The sequence below is a fragment of the Guillardia theta genome, assembly GCF_000315625.1.
Source record: "Guillardia theta CCMP2712 unplaced genomic scaffold GUITHscaffold_32, whole genome shotgun sequence".
NCBI classification, from domain to species: Eukaryota; class Cryptophyceae; order Pyrenomonadales; family Geminigeraceae; genus Guillardia; species Guillardia theta.
In genome coordinates, this window is record NW_005434642.1 from 543,224 (window position 1) to 559,822 (window position 16,599).

General features: G+C 55.6%; 9 protein-coding genes across 9 annotated transcripts in view; 5 read left to right on the top strand and 4 right to left on the bottom strand.

Annotated features, from left to right (window-relative positions):
• Window positions 1–944: 944 nt before the first annotated feature.
• On the top strand, window positions 945–2,025 carry GUITHDRAFT_108153 (hypothetical protein; the record flags this gene model as incomplete). Its single annotated transcript, XM_005833042.1, has 2 exons — window positions 945–1,904; window positions 1,948–2,025. The coding sequence occupies 2 exons, from the start codon at window positions 945–947 to the stop codon at window positions 2,023–2,025; spliced, it is 1,038 nt and encodes a 345-aa protein (XP_005833099.1).
• A 281-nt stretch (window positions 2,026–2,306) lies between these two features.
• On the bottom strand, window positions 2,307–3,074 carry GUITHDRAFT_152529 (hypothetical protein). Its single transcript, XM_005833043.1, has one exon. It carries the CDS (start codon window positions 3,044–3,046, stop codon window positions 2,417–2,419), a length of 630 nt encoding a protein of 209 aa, XP_005833100.1. The 5' UTR covers window positions 3,047–3,074; the 3' UTR covers window positions 2,307–2,416.
• A 1,274-nt stretch (window positions 3,075–4,348) lies between these two features.
• On the top strand, window positions 4,349–5,611 carry GUITHDRAFT_108155 (hypothetical protein; the record flags this gene model as incomplete). Its single annotated transcript, XM_005833044.1, has 4 exons — window positions 4,349–5,167; window positions 5,215–5,332; window positions 5,377–5,439; window positions 5,496–5,611. The coding sequence occupies 4 exons, from the start codon at window positions 4,349–4,351 to the stop codon at window positions 5,609–5,611; spliced, it is 1,116 nt and encodes a 371-aa protein (XP_005833101.1).
• Window positions 5,612–5,728: 117 nt separating this feature from the next.
• On the bottom strand, window positions 5,729–7,145 carry GUITHDRAFT_108156 (hypothetical protein; the record flags this gene model as incomplete). The annotated part of the gene is made up of 8 exons (XM_005833045.1): window positions 5,729–5,793; window positions 5,835–5,892; window positions 6,129–6,258; window positions 6,305–6,380; window positions 6,435–6,495; window positions 6,547–6,659; window positions 6,739–6,831; window positions 6,878–7,145. 8 exons carry the CDS (start codon window positions 7,143–7,145, stop codon window positions 5,729–5,731), a joined length of 864 nt encoding a protein of 287 aa, XP_005833102.1.
• Window positions 7,146–8,204: 1,059 nt separating this feature from the next.
• GUITHDRAFT_108157 (hypothetical protein) lies at window positions 8,205–9,798 on the bottom strand (the record flags this gene model as incomplete). The annotated part of the gene is made up of 8 exons (XM_005833046.1): window positions 8,205–8,300; window positions 8,346–8,433; window positions 8,545–8,592; window positions 8,637–8,693; window positions 8,769–8,798; window positions 8,848–8,909; window positions 9,103–9,184; window positions 9,230–9,798. The coding sequence occupies 8 exons, from the start codon at window positions 9,796–9,798 to the stop codon at window positions 8,205–8,207; spliced, it is 1,032 nt and encodes a 343-aa protein (XP_005833103.1).
• A 535-nt stretch (window positions 9,799–10,333) lies between these two features.
• GUITHDRAFT_138591 (hypothetical protein) lies at window positions 10,334–12,669 on the top strand (the record flags this gene model as incomplete). Its single annotated transcript, XM_005833047.1, has 11 exons — window positions 10,334–10,464; window positions 10,507–10,586; window positions 10,747–10,798; window positions 10,841–10,964; window positions 11,291–11,362; window positions 11,411–11,467; window positions 11,511–11,578; window positions 11,621–11,753; window positions 11,996–12,138; window positions 12,291–12,546; window positions 12,592–12,669. 11 exons carry the CDS (start codon window positions 10,334–10,336, stop codon window positions 12,667–12,669), a joined length of 1,194 nt encoding a protein of 397 aa, XP_005833104.1.
• A 991-nt stretch (window positions 12,670–13,660) lies between these two features.
• GUITHDRAFT_138592 (hypothetical protein) lies at window positions 13,661–14,501 on the top strand (the record flags this gene model as incomplete). The annotated part of the gene is made up of 5 exons (XM_005833048.1): window positions 13,661–13,753; window positions 13,921–14,026; window positions 14,076–14,261; window positions 14,309–14,384; window positions 14,432–14,501. 5 exons carry the CDS (start codon window positions 13,661–13,663, stop codon window positions 14,499–14,501), a joined length of 531 nt encoding a protein of 176 aa, XP_005833105.1.
• Window positions 14,502–14,674: 173 nt separating this feature from the next.
• GUITHDRAFT_138593 (hypothetical protein) lies at window positions 14,675–16,298 on the bottom strand (the record flags this gene model as incomplete). The annotated part of the gene is made up of 11 exons (XM_005833049.1): window positions 14,675–14,698; window positions 14,791–14,851; window positions 14,892–15,056; window positions 15,099–15,234; window positions 15,281–15,326; window positions 15,371–15,427; window positions 15,472–15,549; window positions 15,685–15,740; window positions 15,870–16,029; window positions 16,100–16,143; window positions 16,187–16,298. 11 exons carry the CDS (start codon window positions 16,296–16,298, stop codon window positions 14,675–14,677), a joined length of 939 nt encoding a protein of 312 aa, XP_005833106.1.
• A 95-nt stretch (window positions 16,299–16,393) lies between these two features.
• Window positions 16,394–16,599, top strand: part of GUITHDRAFT_108161 (hypothetical protein) — a gene marked incomplete at both ends in the record, with an annotated part of 2,056 nt that continues 1,850 nt past the window's right edge. Inside the window, one exon of the mRNA XM_005833050.1 lies at window positions 16,394–16,422. Within this exon, the coding sequence (XP_005833107.1) occupies window positions 16,394–16,422 (29 nt within the window). The remainder of the gene's footprint in view (window positions 16,423–16,599) is intronic.

Sequence of the window (16,599 nt, forward strand, 5' to 3'; positions counted from 1 at the left end):
GCTCGACCCCCAGTACGCCGCGAAGAGGATGGAGTTCAACGGAGCCAAGGTCTGCTGAAGCTCCCTACAACCTCCCCGTGCTCAACCTGGCTCCAGGACTCCCTTCTTACCAGCACGCAAGGATGGTGGCCGGCCGGCCGAGCTAATCCCTTCAGCGATTTCTCAGGAGCACAAGAACCCTACGGGAATGAGGTGAAGGAGCCGGAGGTGCGCTAGAGCAGCTGACTAGCGTCCAGGTGGTGAAGAAACGCGCCACTGTCTGGTGATTCCACGAGACTCTTGAGACTTTCAACGGGAAGATGTACGCCAGAGATGATGTTTGCATGTTTGCAGAGTTGTATCATCTCCGATCAGATGGTTCTCAGTGCCAGTGTCTCGATCAGTCTAGGAGATTTCGCTTGCAGCGTAGGCGGTACGTCCCGGTAGAACAAACTTCGAAATTTCGGAAACTTTAGACGCTCAACTCATTGCTCTCTAAGGCTCTGATGATGATCACCGATTGTGTCATGCGGTCTCAAGAGTTGTAGTCAGTCCCTCAGCAATTGTCCCGACAGACGGCCCGGCCCCGGCGGCCAGTCCGATCCCGGCGAGTCCGCCGAGCCGCCGCGTGATTCACTGCCGATGATCACGGCGGTGCCGCTGAGTGAGTTTTAGTCATTTGCTAGTGCATGAGGGGGATGATGAGATACAAATCGGGAGGGAAACCCGGAAGGAGGGGAAGAGGACGGAGCAAGCATGGGAGAGGAGAAGAGAGGAGGAGGAGGATGGGCAGACATGGGGAAGGAGGAGGAGCCTTGACCTGGGATAACATGCTACAGCGAGGAGGAGGACACCTTCAAGGTGGTTCATGAGCATGCTCCTCTTATCTCATGCTGAGACAAGAGGTCTGGTGATGGTGCGGAGACTCGCAGCCATTCTAGTGTGAAGCGCGGGACGTGTTGCCGATGCCCATAATCGAGATCCTCCTCTTCGGTGTTGGGGTGGCAGTGGGAGGAAGGAGGGCTCTACAAAAGTTTCGCGGAGAAGATGGCGAGGAAACCACCGCCATGTCGGCGCCGGTGTCGCCATGTGCTTCTCCTCGGCAGCAGCATGACAGGCAGAGGGATAGAAGTGACTTCCAGAACCTGATTGACGATGCTCGCGATACCTTAGCGCTCCTCTCTCCCCGGCTCGTGGACAACTCTTCCTATCCTCCTCGACACGATTGGGATGCCTCAGATGCGGGAAGCGCCGGGGGAGCAGGTCAGCTAGAGGGAGAGGATAGCATAGATAGGAACTGGAGCTCGTGGATCTCGAGGATCGTCGGGAACAACGATTCTTCTCACTCTGTCGATGCGTTCGGTCAAGCAAACAACTGGTCGATCCGGGACGGAATTATCAACCTGGCCGGGGATAACAAGGTTCATGCTCACAAGCAGGAGGCCCTTGAGGACCGCAAGAGTTGGGACCCATGTAGAACCCCCAGGTCGAGTGCGCTAAGGAAAGGATGGGACTCTCCCTCTCCCTCTCCCCGAGCTCTCCCTCAGCTGCCTGGCCGTCACGTTCGTTTCCACCCCAAGCCAAAATTGGAGGAGGTGCACAAGATTGAGCATTCGCCAGAGGAGCTTTCCTCCCGCAGGAACCACTGGAATCGCATCCTCAAGGCAGCTGAACGAGATGCCTACGATGCCTACTTGTCGAGCGGGAAGCACAGAAGGAAAACAGAAGCAGACAGGCTGACTTCTCCCTCTGAGATCCACGTCCTTTATCAGGACTTGTTGCCTCAGCCTGTCTCATCTTCGACGCGCGAACGACCAGACCTCGCAAGCTCTTGTCCAGCTGGCGGCGAGGAGAAGCAGAATGGAAAGGATACGTCGCCTGCAGACAAGTGGAAGAAAGCTGCAGGAAACCGCGCCACGGTTCCGGTGAGTTCGACTTACGATTACTTTTGCCTCACTTGCCGTGCAGATTCCAAAACTTAATCTCGACAAAGTTCGTGTGCAGGAAGACGAGGAAGAATTGGGTCGTAGGAGACTAAGACGATGACGCCTCTATCAACGGCTGCCGTCCTGTCTGTTACTATTAATTATCAATTTTATGGCATGCTTTCTGTACAGCCCCAGCTCCCCAGCCCCGCCCCGTCCCCCTTCCCCTCATCAGCACCTTTCGCCCTCAGCTTCGAGGCAGAGAGTCAGCCATGAGAAGGATTCGACGGGTGGGCAAAGAGAGGGCATGGAGGCAACCGGTGCATGTGCGAGACTAAGGTGACAAGGCAGGGAGAGACGAGATGAGGAAGAGGAGTTGAAGGATGACGACGAAGCGAGAGGAGGAGCAGATGCTTCCCTATATTAACCTAATCTTTGTCGCAAGTACGTCACTTTACACTGCATCCCTCAGTTCCGGCAAAAGTCTGCCTGGATGAGAAAGCAGGAGGGGTTCAGATGATCAGCAGCCTCTTCACGCGTTTGCAGTAGTCGATGTACTCCTTTCCGAACTTCTTCATCATCCATTCTTCTTCGACAGGCATCACCCAGAGGAACAAGTAGCCGGCCGTCAAGGCTAGGCTGATTGCACTGTACGCAGAGTCAAGAATGAAGGCAACTGCAGTGCAGGATCCAAGCATGCCGATGTAGATAGGATGACGGAAGAAACCGAAGGGCCCATCCTTTACAACCAGCTGCGCTACTCCTGCACCATGTGGGACTGGCGTGTGGTACTTGTTCAGGTGTCTGATGGCAGACAGCGCGAAGGACCATGACAAGCACCACATTGAAACTCCAGCGAGGTATGTCGACATGGGGGTCATGGAAAAGAGCTCAGATACCTTGACTTGGGGGAGAGACGCTGGAAGGTATCTCAGACTTTCTCGCGCGACATAACCGAGAATCCAAGACCCCATGGTCAAGAAGGGCGGCTTGATAGGAAGCTGAATGGTCTTTTCTCCGTCATCTTTCTTGAAGTTTGAGTCCTTGGGTCTTGCCAGGGACATGACCACAAATCGAACGCCTCCGCAGAGGGCGAGAACATGCGCGAGGCCACCGAAGGGAGTGGAAGCTGGAGTCGTCATGGAGTGGTTGGTTGCTGAAGTACTCAAGAACCTGCTGCTGCTGCTGTTGCTTGCTCTTGCAAAATTTTTATAAGGAAAATTCGGCGGGGGGGGGCTTTTAGGTCAGGGGGTACAAATGGGGGGTAGGGGTACTAGGACATAGGGGTCCGTTCATGCTCCGATGAGTTATTGATTACATTGCAAAGGGAGGGTGGGTGAAAAGTGTTAGAAAAGTACCGGTGGTAAGAACCCATTTTACGTAATCCAGTAGGGGTGCTCGCGTAGAGTGAGGGTGAACACGGGTGGTATAGAGGAGATATCCCAGGGCTCGTATAAAGGTGGGGTGGTCGTCCTTGGAGATATAAAGGGAGGCGAGGACAGCAGATATTTCAATTAGCTGAGACGCCTAGGTGACTGTGCTGTCCTCCCTTTCCCTTAGCCGCAATGAAGGACGTGATCTCCGAGCGGCTCAGTGACTGTACGTGACTCGCACCCGGTCAGGGTTATAAGTAGAGGCTGTTGGCACGGTCCTCGTACTGATTTTTAACTTAACTTTGAGTAAAGAACCATTGAACCGGCCCGGGAAGAAGAACTTGGCAAGTTGAGTCCGATCATTGAGTCAATGAGTCACCGTGACGGTGGCAGTGTACTTCCGGTCATTGAACTTCGGCCAACGGTTTGCCACTGTTGAACCGGGCTGGTCGGCCCGGATCGGACCCGGACGCCAGGCTGAGCTCGGACCGTCGGGCCGGGCGGCTCGCGCTCCCCGGCGGGCCCGGCCCGGACTCGGAGGACTCGGGAGTACCGGCCCGGCCCTGAGCAGACTGAGCCCGGCCACCCGGCGCGCCGGCCGGGCGCGGCCGGGCCCCGCGCCCGAACTTCCCGAACTTGGGCTGAACTCAGTGACTCGGTTGTTATCTGAGGGTCCTGACGGAACAAAGAATTTTAGACGGCAGTGAGTCTCTTCTACCCCACCCACCCCCCTACTAGGCTAGCCAGCGCCCGGCAGCTCTCAGCGGCCGCCGGACTCCTCAGAATGAACCCACCCCCTGAAAATAAGGGCATTGACTCTAGGTACTGGGGGTGGCAGCAAGTTCACTGGATAGAATCCTATCTTTCTGCCTACCGTACCGGTACAACCGGCTGCTCTCGCTACCAGCGAGCACGACAACAGTCTCCTCCTCCTCCTCCTCCTCCGGCTCCTCTCCCGCTCCATCGTCTTCACTTCACAACAGATCCAGTGGTAGCGACTGAGAGGTCCCTCACTGGCAGTAGGATACAGCTCTCAGCGCAGACCATCTCCACTAGCTCAACCATCTTCCAATGGATCCGTTTGTAAACCTCAAGATCGTCTCAATCTTCACCGTCCTTGCGACGTCCATCATTGGCGTCATGCTTCCTGTCCTTCGCTGGAGAAAGGAGGGTCCCAAGACGGCAGAGGAGCCTTCCTTCTGGTTCTTCCTGCTCCGAGCGTACGCAGCTGGCGTCATGCTGGCGCTGGCGTTCGTGCACATCATCTCCGACGCTTTCTCAGTCATGGATGGGTTGACGGGCAACTTCCCCATCGCGTCTGTTCTCGTCATGGTGGGCGTGATGCTCATGATGCTGGTCGAGCGAGCTTCTCTCGACTTCGGGTCTCGCTGCTTCGGAAGCTCAGGCGACGCCGCCAGGGTCTGCTGCCACTCGGACGTGCACCAGCACTCGCACGGGTGCCTGCGACATGCGCATCAGTCCAACGACTGTCATCACGAGGACGCGGAAGAAATCTTCGTCATCGAGAGTCATGCCCTGCCTCCACATGTCCCTCACGCTGTAGCTGACGAGGAGCTGGGGACTTCCGTACCTCCGTCGCTGGAGGCTCTCAAGGCCGCAGACCTTCCTCAAGTCAGCGGCGATGCACAAGGAGATCTGGCCGACGTTGTGGACGCCAAGCCGCGGGTGATGCTGGGGATGCTTGAGTTCGGCATCGTAGTGCACTCGGTGATCATAGGGATGGATCTGGGAGTGAGGACGCAGAAGCCGAGCGCCATCGTGGGGCTGATGATTGCTCTCTGCTTCCATCAGTTCTTTGAAGGCCTCGGCCTCGGATCCTGCATCGCTTACGTCATGCATGAGCACGGATCGGCGATGCAATGGCCCAAGGTAGGAGGAGCACGGGTGAAGACCAAGGAGTCTTACTAGTCGAGCAGATCATGCTCATGGTGATGCTCTTCTCCATCACGTTTCCCCTCGGCGTAGCGCTGGGGATGATCAGCATCGCTGCGCAGAGCTTTCATGCTCAAGATCTGTTCCATCCTTGGCTGCAAGGTCGGGAGGGACGAAAGGAAACATTAACCTTGACTGGCACGCAGGAACTCTCGACGCTTTGAGCGGAGGCATCCTGGTTCACCTAGCCTTCATTCACTTCATCTCAGGTTCTTCTCTTCACCGTGTCTTGTTGTTTGAAGGACTATGCTGACGGAGGAAGCAGAGGATTTCAGTCGGACGGACATCAACTCTCCTAAGCACTTGCGGCTCAGATGGAGCATGCTTCTCAGCGTCATCCTAGGGGCGACCTGCATGTCGCTCCTCGCGCTCCAAGCTTGAGCACAAGATTTTTAATGATTCCTTCTCTCTTCCTCTCCTCCCTCTCTCTCCTCTTCATCACCCACCCTCCTTCTCTCTCCCCCTTGCCTCTTGGTTGCTGTAAAACGGGATGTCCGTCTAGATGGTCGTCACCTCGTCCACCACCCTCTGCGCGACGATCTTCTGGTTGTCGTCCACCAGCACTGCCTCTCCCGTCACTCCAACCAGCAGCATCTCAACTCACCGTTGAGCAGAGGGCCCGACGGCAGCTTGACTTGCACCCACTTGGAGCCGGTGGGAGACTGAAGGACAAGTGAGGACGAGCACGTGGCGCAGACGGAATATGAACAGAGGGAGGGAGGGAGGGAGGGAGGGAGGGAGGGAGAGAGGGAGGGAGGGAGGGAGGGACTTTCGGGGGAAGGGGAGCGGGAAGGGGGCGAGCAGGGGACCAGTGGAGGCAAGAAAGGGAGGGATGCGGGCAAGTGGCGATGAGAGAGACAGGAAGGGAAGCAGAAGGTCAAAGGGGGGGGTCAAGGACCTTGAGGGTGGAGCCATAGCCCTCTTCTTGCATCTGAACCTCCACGTCCGCTCCCTTGCTGAGTACAGAGCAGAACTTCATCTCTCCTCGCATGCTCTTTCGCTGTGCGATGTAGAGGTGAATCCCTTGCCTGCTCCCTCGTCAGCTGCCTCAAGGGTTAGAGAAGCAATCGCTACCGGTCGTCTCGTTTGTACTTGAGGCTCGTCGCAGGGTTGCGATGAACAACATCGTAGAGTTTTTGTTGAGGCAGTTCTGTTGGACATCAGATGCGAAAGAGGACGAGGCGAGCAGCAGGAGGAGGGGAACCTTCGGGGGCACCTCCTTCTGCGCTTAATGAGTCATTCGAAGAGTTTCTCGCCTCCATATCCTGAGAAGGTCAAGATGAGCTTGAAACGAACTCACTTGCATCCCTCCGCACCTGCCGCACTTTCTTCATCAACCTGTCTTCTTTTCTCAGCGTCTCACGCAGCCTCTCTGTGTTCCTCGTGTTGGCATACAGCTCTCGCTTAGCGAAGTCTGATGTCATGAAGCCTGCAATGCATGTCATCCCCTGCTCTTCCGCTCCCTTCCTCCTGTGCTCATTTTCCTCCCCATTCCTATTCATGCTCACCGAGCTTGCTGCAGGCTTTAGGACGGAAGTCTCCGTCGGGAAACTTCTCCTTGTACCGATCGTTGTCGACATATTTGTCCTTCCCCTTCACGTCTAGCCAACGGGTCACCCGACAAGCAGTCAACGCCTCCTCCCTCACCCGCTGAGCTGCTCAGCGATGGTGCGACCGTGAAGAGCGCAGTAGTGGCGTTGCTCGCCTTGCGGAAAGCATCGCTTGCAACATGCGCGAACGAGTCGGCGCCATGCCAGAGGCCCCCGCGGAACTGCTTTCCCTTGCAGCTCTGAGGTACAGAGACTTTGTCGCTAAAAGGTTCGGTGATGCAGAGCGCGGGGACGTGAGAGAAGGTCCCCGTGTACTTGCTAGTGTTGGCATTGATTTCAGGAAGAGGGATCTTAGTCTTTCCCATTGTTATGGGTAAACTTCACTGCTTTCTGGTAAAAAGAAGGTTAGAGATGTTCGTCTTTCCCTTGCACAACGTCGACAAAAAAAAGGCATGTTTCCCATGCTGTCAACTCTTTGGCTCTCATGTTACATGTTTATTTCTCAGCCCGTGACTGTGTTTCACATTGTGTTCTTGTCACAACTTTCAGCATCTGAATATCTCTCTACATTTCCTGTCCATGTTCGAGTTACCTGTACACACTCTCCTCCGCTTCCTTCCTCCCCCTTATTCCGCACTCGATTTCCCCATCCTACGTATTTGCCTTCAATTCTGTCCTGCCCCTACATCCTGTCACTCACGCATCCTCGTCTCCGAGCCCTGTCACCTCACATGTGGAATGTTGTCTCCATTCCTTGACCGTCCAACACTCCCCTCCCCTCCCCTCCCTGCCTAACTTGTCTCCGCGCCTGTCACTTCCTCTCCTCGCGACGCTCGTCGATGTCAAGCCGCGTTCAGCATTGTTGACGAAAGTAACGGGCGAGAGCCAACGAAGGGGTCCTACTACCCCCCATTTCGTAGTCCTCATGAGGGGTCATTCGAGTGACATGTCAAGCCAACGGACTTCAGCCAACGGCAGGTGCCCCTCATCCCCGTCACGCGCCCACTCTACTTGAACAGGCTGAGTGAACTCAACTTGAGTGACTTGAACCCACCGCATGACTCAGCACGGTCCGAACTCCGAAGGGCCCGGCCCGCCGGCCCGGCCTCTCAGCCTAGTGACGGTCAGTGCTCCCGGCACTCGGCACTCGGAACTTAGACACTCCGAGTGACGGCTGACCGTCCCTCCGAGAGTCGGGTCACTCCTGGCAGTCACTGACTTATTTAGCTAAACTCCGACTGACAGAGTCAACGGCGTGCTCGTGACGGTTTACGACAGCTGAGTCTGTTGCCCCGGCCGCAGCCTTAGCCTCGGAGTGACAGCGCAGGCGGCGTGTCACAGTAAAGATGAGAGTGTGAGGTTGACTCGCGACTGGCAGAGGCTGCAAGTGACGGTGAGAGTCGGATGAGTCATTTATGAGCTTGTCAAGACTCGTAGATGATGGGCAAAAGATGATGTCTTGCTGGGCTTCCAGGCGTAACTTCACCTATCCACTCGGAGTAGCTCTCCATGTCCTCTCGCTGCGGTACAGGTTACGGAGAGCTTCAGTCAGCATTGAGCGTCACCTCAGGCCTCCTCCTCAGCTTCTTGCTGCCGAGCACATGAGCATCGACACTAACGAACGAGACTGCCAGCGCAATGCGATCTTGCTTGCTGCGAATCCACAAGGCACGAGTGAGGGAGGAGAGGAAAGTTGGACATGAAAAGACAGGGCACTTCATGGCGAAGCAGCAGGACGGCTCATGCTTGCAACATCTACCGTACCCGAGATTCGGAGGAGCAGCATGGAAGAGCCAACCATGATGCCACGTGCTGATGAATGAGGTGAGAGAAGGATTATGCGTGATGTACAGCACCAGTCTCCCAGTTGCAGAGGAGCATGGTTGTGCACGTCGTACTCCCGCGGGTCGCCGCTGATCACCATTGAGTAACTTGGCAGGCAGGAGGGGCAGGAAGAGGAGGGGTCTAGGGTTTCACGCAGTTCTCACCTCGGGTCCTCCATCCCCTCGTTGGTATACCTGCGACGAGCACGCGCGTCAGCCTCTCTTGCGGCTAATCAACCAGCACCAGTAGGGCAGCGCGACATCGCGATGTGACCCCGAGGCGAACTCAAGAGGAGAATCGTCGAGCTGCGGAGAGCGGAAGCGGTGAAAGGTGGAAACAAATGAAAGAATGAGAGGGAGGGGAGGGAGGGAACGAGGGAAGAGAAGGAAGTGAGGGAGGGAGGAGAGGTAGGGGGCGGAGGTGAGGTAGGGGAAGGGAGGGGGGGAAGAGAGGAGAGAGAAGGAGGGAGAGGAGGGGGAGGAGGGGGAGGATACTCACGGTCTCAATAGGAGTTAAAGGAATCCAGCATGTGATCATTGCGTTTGTGTCCCACGGTGAAGTCGCCAAGTCCGCGTGCCAGCTGCAAAAAAGTTGAGAATTGAGGGAGAGAGGAAGCGGAGGAGACCTAGTTTCACCATGACCAGCTTCCTTGTAGAAGATGGAGGTCTGGTAGAGCATCGTCCCTCTCACTCCCATTAGCTCTGCTGCTATTTTCCCCATCGAGTTGTCTCGCACAAACGACATGATGGCCTCAGAGTCTTCGCTAGATCCCCGATGAACATTAAACGCCTGCAAGAAGGGTACGACTGCATCGTTTTCCTCGCACCATGTCTTGAGAAGCTTCTCCGCATCCTCTTCGGTTCTGCAGTTCTGAGCTGCTTTTCTCAACTCCTCGTCGTCATCGTCTTCGGCGAAGAGGCGCATCTTCTGGGTGTAAGCCTTGAACTTCTCTGCTTGGAACCTGTTGACGACAGCTTGCTTCAGTCCTTCGACCTCTCCTGCTGCGAAGAGCGACCGCAGACCCACATGGCCTTGTCTCTCGAACTCCAGACATGCATGCACGTCCACGTTGGTGAACGTCGGGCGAGCTTGACATTCCTCAGCGACAGCCGATGCTGCCAGCCGAGCTTCTTCAAAGCCTTCAACTTGCGACGAGCTGCCCTCATGCTTGAACCAGTCGCTGTCTTCCCTCATTGCAGTTCTCGCTACCCTCACTTGCCATCTGCCAGCATGCAACGACAGCTTCGGGCGGCGGCTTGCAAACGGAGGCGAGCGGGTCGCCGGCAAGAAAGCATAGACGGGAGAGCAAGAAGAGGAGAGGAGCTGGAGGGCAAGAGGGAGGAGAAGGAGAAGCGGAGGATGAGAGGCATGGCCGTGCCTCGGGAGGAAGGACGGGACGCAAAGGTGCATTCGGGGGACGGAAAAGGGGGAGGTCGGGGAGGGTGCTATGAAAGACCAGGAAAAGGAGGGGGTGGGGTAGTGGTAAGGTTGAGGCGGGAGAATGGCATAAAATGACTAGGGAGGGCGGGAGGGAGGGCGGGAGGGAGGGCGGGAGAGAGGGATGCTTCCTTCGTCCTTCTGGCTTCAGATCGAAGAGCTGAGGAGATGCAACAAGACAAAGACGGAGGCAAGTTCGCATGGCAGACAGAAGCGTGTGAAGCTGCCGCTCCAACCTGCTTCCAACCTTGAATCTGCGACACAAGAGCCGAGCGATGCATCGGAGGCGACCATGGCAGAGAAGAGACCGCGAGGTGACTGCATGCGATCATCGTCCATCGGTGTAGGAGATTTCTACGGGAAGAAGAGCAAGGAGGAGGAGCTGTTTCTCTTCCGGCTCTCGCACCAGACAACCAAGTTAAGGTGAGCCCTCCACCCTCGTCGCGCTCCCTTGACGCGAGGCAGACGCGCTGAGATGCGCAAGTTCAAACTTCAGAGAGACGCCTTCGAGTTTCTGGACTCGCAGCAAGAGGGGAAGGGGATGGGTCAGGCTTGAGAGATTGTGTCTTTGGCTGACGAGAACCAGGTGACGAATGGTTTGTGTTCGGGGAGGAGAAGAATGGCAAGGGCAAGAGGAAGTTCTTTGTGACAAGCCAAGCAGGCTCGACATGTTGACTTGGCTTCTCTCTCCTCACATTCAAACAGAATTATGGCGAATCATCAAGGAGACCTTCGAGCGCGGCGAAATCCCTCACATGTGAAGCTTGCTTGCGAAAGCTTTTTCAGTCACCATGCTTAGGTATGAAGTGATTCGAGAAGGATGCCCGGCGTATCTCTACTTCGACATCGAGTTCAACAAGCGGTGGAATCCTGAAGTGAATGGCGAATGTTGCATGGAGACGTTTGAGAACTATTTGTGCGAGGTAGCTCTTTCCTTTCGTCCGATGGTACTCTGATTTCCACTCCCAGTTCATGAGGAAGTACTTCAGTACTCGTGATCTTCAAGTGAACAACGCTGATATCAGTCTGCTGCCTTTCGTTAGTAATCTCGTCCTGACGTGATTCTGTTCAGTCCATCTTGATTCTTCAAACGAAAACAAGTTTTCACGGCATCTGATCGTCCGCCCAAACGATGCAAGCGTGGTAAGAGTAGGAGATAAAGAGAGGGAGAGATGGAGGGAGAGAGAGCAAATGCGCATGAAGAGGAAAATGCAACAATACCTTCCTCAATTGTCTTGTCTTTTTGCAGGTGTTTCGGGATAATGTACAGATGGGCGAGTTTGTCCGAGCTCTTGTGCAAAATATCGAGAACGACCTCAAAGTTTGTTGTTGCGTTTTCGTTTGAAAACCAAGCTGAAGGTTTGAGCAGCAGGGGAATGAGGAGCTCTTGAGGCTTTTCGTCTTTGTTGATGAACAGATGGATAAGGTGCTCAAGGACAAGCCCTATGTAGTTTTGATTCGATTCTAAGGAGAACAAGAAGATCTTTGTCGACCTTGGCGTTTACACCAAGAATCGTTGTTTCCGTGTGTATCTCAAGTGCGCTCGTCCTATCTGCTTTTGCTTGCTGATATCTCACAGCTCGAAGTTCGGGAAGAAAACGATACTAGTTCCTGTCAACGATAGAAGATCAATTGATGAGCTTCTTCGCGACGAGTCTTTGTTCTACAAGACTCTCGTCTGTCCTCGCTTGAAAGATCCAGCAAGCTTCACGGTGATTTTGTAACCTCCCTGCTTTCCATCACCTTCTGATTCACTTGGCTAGTTCTTGGAAGTTGTCGGAGACGACCAAGGACGAGGCTGTGCGGCTGCCTCCTGTACCCAAGTGATGAAGAGCTCGCAGCATTTGACATCAGAGAGTTGGAAGTCATTGCTGCTATCAGATGTGACTGCGATAACCTGTCTTTTCGCCGCTGAATCATCCTTGACCAGACGCGAACACAAGTCTGGGAGCAGGTGGGAGAGTACATCATTTCTTTCTGGAATGAACGAGCTGGAGGAGTAAACGGGAAAATTTGCGCGTTGAATGTGATGGACGAGGAGGAGACGATTGTGAACTTTCGTGTGGTTGGCAACAGATGGTGCGACAATATTGGGAGGTGAATTGAGCGATCGAGTGGAGGATCAAAACCTGAGTCGACTACCCAGACAGCACCGAAGCAATGGCATCATGCTCATCGCCAACAGACAGAAAGGCGTCTTCTACCAGTAATCTCCTCTTCCTCCCTCCCTCTTTGACTTGGACTCATAGGAAATGCTTCGATCCTGACTGCCGGCAACGAGACGCTCGCTCCAACGACTTTCCTATCCCAGCAGCCCTCCTGCATGGAACCTCCATCAGTGACCAGCCGGAGCTTGAGGAGGAATGGGACGAGGCTCTGTTTACTTGCATCGACAAGCTTGTTGCGGATACAACACAACGCAGAAATTCGGCAGCTCCTTCCTCTCCTCTTGCTATCCTCCAAGACGATGACCTTGATGCCGGGGCACTGACAGCCATCGATCAGGTGACCTGCTCTCATGCCTCCTCTCCGTCACGATCACGTTGACAGGCTGTGAGCGAGTATCTGAGGAGGAAGGAGACGAACCCTCATGAGCTATCACGCGTATTCCCCTCTCCTTCTCGTTAGCCTTCCAGCACATCATGTCTGCCTCTTCACTTGTTGCTCGCCTTCACCTTACTAAGTTATCCTCATCTGGCCATTTCCTTGAGTCTGTTCCCACAGGCAGAGTCTTTTCCTCTTCCGACGTTACCCAAACCTTCCCGCCGAGTCACTGAGTCATCAGGCGGCTCCGACCATCATGTTGAAGTTCCTACTAGGAGTAAAAGTCCTCCGAGTGAAGAGCTCCCCCAACTTCAATGGCTAATGATGTCGTGAACAGTGGCGGCAAACCGTTGAACGGTCGCCGGTACTACCCTACCGTACGGCTAGCCGCCGGGTGCTGCAGCGCGCTGAGCGGCCGCTCTGCCGCCGAAAAGTGATCGCAGCGGCCGCCGTGACTGACTCGGTCAGCAGTGACTGCCGATGACCGTCCGTCCGAGTCACTGAGTCGGACCGCCGGTACTGCCAGTGCGGGCCGCGGGGGGCCGGCCCGTGAGTGACTGCCGCGGTGTGACCGATGAGTCAAGTTCCGTGGCACTGGGGCTGCCAGGCTGAGCCCGGAGCCTCGGAGCGGCAGCTCAGGCCCGGGCCCGGCGGCCGGGCCGCGCGGCCGCCTGACCGTATCGGACCGCCCGGCCGGCAGCCCACCGGCGCGGGATTAGGCCGGCCCGGCCGCCGCGGCCGGGGCCCGGGCTTCAACCCGGCGCTGGGGCTTCGGCCGGCCCGGCCCCAGTGACTAATGTATAATCCCCGGTGACCGGGCCGCCGCTGCCGGCTTTGCCCGGCCCGGGCTTCAAGGAGTCTGGGAGAACTTTTCGGAAACAAGTTCGCTTGAAGTTCTGAGCCCTTTAAATGTTCATTGCGAAGGTTCTTACAAGTTTCGCTCTAAAAGACGTTTTAGATTTGACATATATCTGAAATTCGGTCATCAAATTTGATATTTTTCTATAATAATTTGAAAAATGTCCCCCCACTTCCTCTTCATAGGGCGGCCACTGACTCGTCAGACTTCATCGCCATGCTCAGAGCCGCCGCCCTCGCCGCCCTCGCTGCCTCAGCCTCCGCCTTCTCTGCCCCCTCCTCCTTCACCGGAGCTGCCCTCAAGACCTCTGTAAGCTCCTCTTGTGTGATGATCACACTGTTGGATGTGAACTGCGGAGGGAGACATGGGTGAAGGCTGTGTTGCAGCAGCCTAAGTGAGTCAGGCTGACGTAGCATGTTGGGCATGATGTTGGGCATGATATGATTCTCATCCTCCTCTCACTCATGCTTCATTAGGTCTCCGGCAATGTCTGCGGGCCCGTCATGAGTGCTGCCGATGATGCGGCTGTCTCCCGCCGTGCTGCCCTCGGTGCCATCTTGGCCGGAGCTGCTGCTATCCCAGGTAGAAGATCCTCTTTCCTTCCATCTCCTCATGCCTAATGTCTTGTTAGCTGCTGCCAACGCCGCCTATGACAAGCCCAAGGACAAGGATGCTAACTGGCAGCTCCGTCTCGGAGGTGTCGGTGTCACCAACCTCTCTGGAGGAGGATACAACGGCCAGCGCACCAGCGCCTTCAAGAAGTCCATCCTCTCTCCTGAGCGTGGAGCCACCAAGCTCACCCGCAGGGGACTTTCCGGTAGGGCAGCCGAGTGAGAGAAGGGCGGGGGACTGAGGTATTGGCAGATGAGGAGATCGACAACATCAGCTCCCTCACTGACAAGGTCATCAAGGAGTCCGTCATCACCAAGAAGGGATACAAGTGGGTCCTCTCCTGCTCCCTTTAGCCTCCTCTAACGTTTCTCCCAGGACCTCCAACACCGTTGGAATCAACCCGGGCTTCGGAGGATCCTCTGGAATCTTCACTGGTGCTAAGTAAACAGGTGGGAGCTCGAGAAGGGAGAGGGGCCTGGCTGACTGTCTGGGCAGTTTTAAAACAATACAGTAGGTATAGAGAGATGGTTATTCATGTGTCGGCCTTCAATAAACTTGAGGATGGGATCATCCTACGTTGTCACGCTGGTACAAGTGAGAGGAAACGCCTGTGACCTGTTAGCTCTCGTACTCTTGCACTTGCTGTCACCCTTCGTGTGAAAGTCGTCGACCCGTCCCAGTGTTGTATCACATCCTGCGCAGCATGAGCGCCAAGTTAACGTGACAGTCCTTACCTCCTTCTCCTGTATCACTCCCGACATGAAGCGGAGAATGATGACCCTCCTGTCCCTGTCCCTGTCAGAGGGTTACAGAGGAAGGAGACGAGCTGCAAGACATGCTCATGTTGCTCTCAGAGCAGTGCGGTAGAAGTGGATGATGCATGGCTGCTCCTCCTGCCTTTAGCCGGTAGCAGTACATCCCTTCGTTCCTGCAGCACATGAACACGCGCAGTGAAGCATTTCCGATACCTCTGCGTCGCTCGCGTTGAGACAAGAGGCGCCTGATATCACGTCAAGTCTCATCTCATCTTACTGCAGATTACATGCGAGGGCAAGAGTTTGGAGACGTCGGCCCGGAAGACATTCTGAAGCCGCTCGTCAGAGCAGGACGGGCATTGAGATCTTGTCCGACATAGCGCGAGAAATACTCGGCGTCGGACAGCTCAGCATGCGTCTTGACTGTAGAAGCATCAGAGACGAGGAAGCGCATGCCAAGGTGAACAACCAGGTTGGAATGGGAGCCTCCCGTACTTGTGGCCTCCTCTCAAGACCTGCAAGTTCGTCACCGCCAGTCTCCGTGAGCTCAACCCCTCACTCGCAGTCCCCCGTTTGTTTCATCCACGTCGTCCAGCGCTATCCACAAGGTGAGAACCTGCGGCCTATCACGAGACATGAAGCTCCAGCAGCTCGAGCTACGTTCTCATCTCCGTCCTGATGGATCGGCACTGCATGCCCGCCGTGACCATGCGCTCCTGCGCTGACCTTGCGATGCAGCTGAGTGACAGGGGAAGTAAGACAAACAAAGACAAGCACGAAGAGGAGAAGCTGTCGACGTGAGGGGATGACAGTCACAGGCATGAGCGTGACAAGACTCGAGCGAAGGGTTACCGAGGCATCATCCTCGTTTACCTGGGAGGCATAAAGCTGAACGTCTGCGCCTAGGTAAGACTGCAGCATGTCTACAACTGAAGCTCGCGTCACACGACTAGCACGCGCAGGGGTCGCGCACTCTTGTGGTGGGTAGCAAGACTCCACATCCAGTTGTCTGTGCGTGGGAGACATTGATGGACGTTAAGAATCCACTCGCCATCCACCTGCGGGTGCTGCAGAGACGATGAGCACGCGAGTTATGGGAGGGAGGGGCCCTGCCTTGTCCCGGTAGATCTCATCTACTCGCCTCCTCAGATATCTCAAGCCAGCAGGCGACAAGAACTCGGGGAAAGTCACAAACCCGTTGCGTTGGAAGAAGATGCTCTGACAGGTCAGTGAGTACGAGAGCCGAGAGGGTGGACATGACACTCTTGTGTCCTCTCTTGCTTCTCACGTGCTTCTCTCTGGGTTGGAACCTCTTGCTCAGTAGCTCCACACCTGCTGCAAGTTGTCGACCAAGTCCAACGTGAGCTACTCTGACCTGGACTTGCCGCGCCATGGCTCAAGCTTGGACTCGCGAGGCCGCTTGCTGAACTTCTTCGCTGCTTGCTCTGTCTGCTGGCATCTTGTCCTTGTTGTCGCCTCTTAGTCATTCCTAGATCCCTCCCTCTCGCCCTCTCTCCTTCTCTTCTCCCCACCTTGCGCTTCGTGAGGCGGGGGCGCTAAAGGATTTTATACCAGGCGAGCCATGACCAGGCATCGACATCCCACAGACGCGTGAGGGCGCGAGAGGAGGAGGAAGGGGAAGGAGGAGGAGGAGGAGGAGGAGGAGGAGGAGGAGGAGGAGGAGGAGGAGGAGGAGGACGAGGAGGAGGAGGAGGACGAGGAGGAGGACGAGGAGGACGATCCTCTTGCTGTCATCTGGCTTGCTGTCCTGTAGTCTTCTCCAGCCTC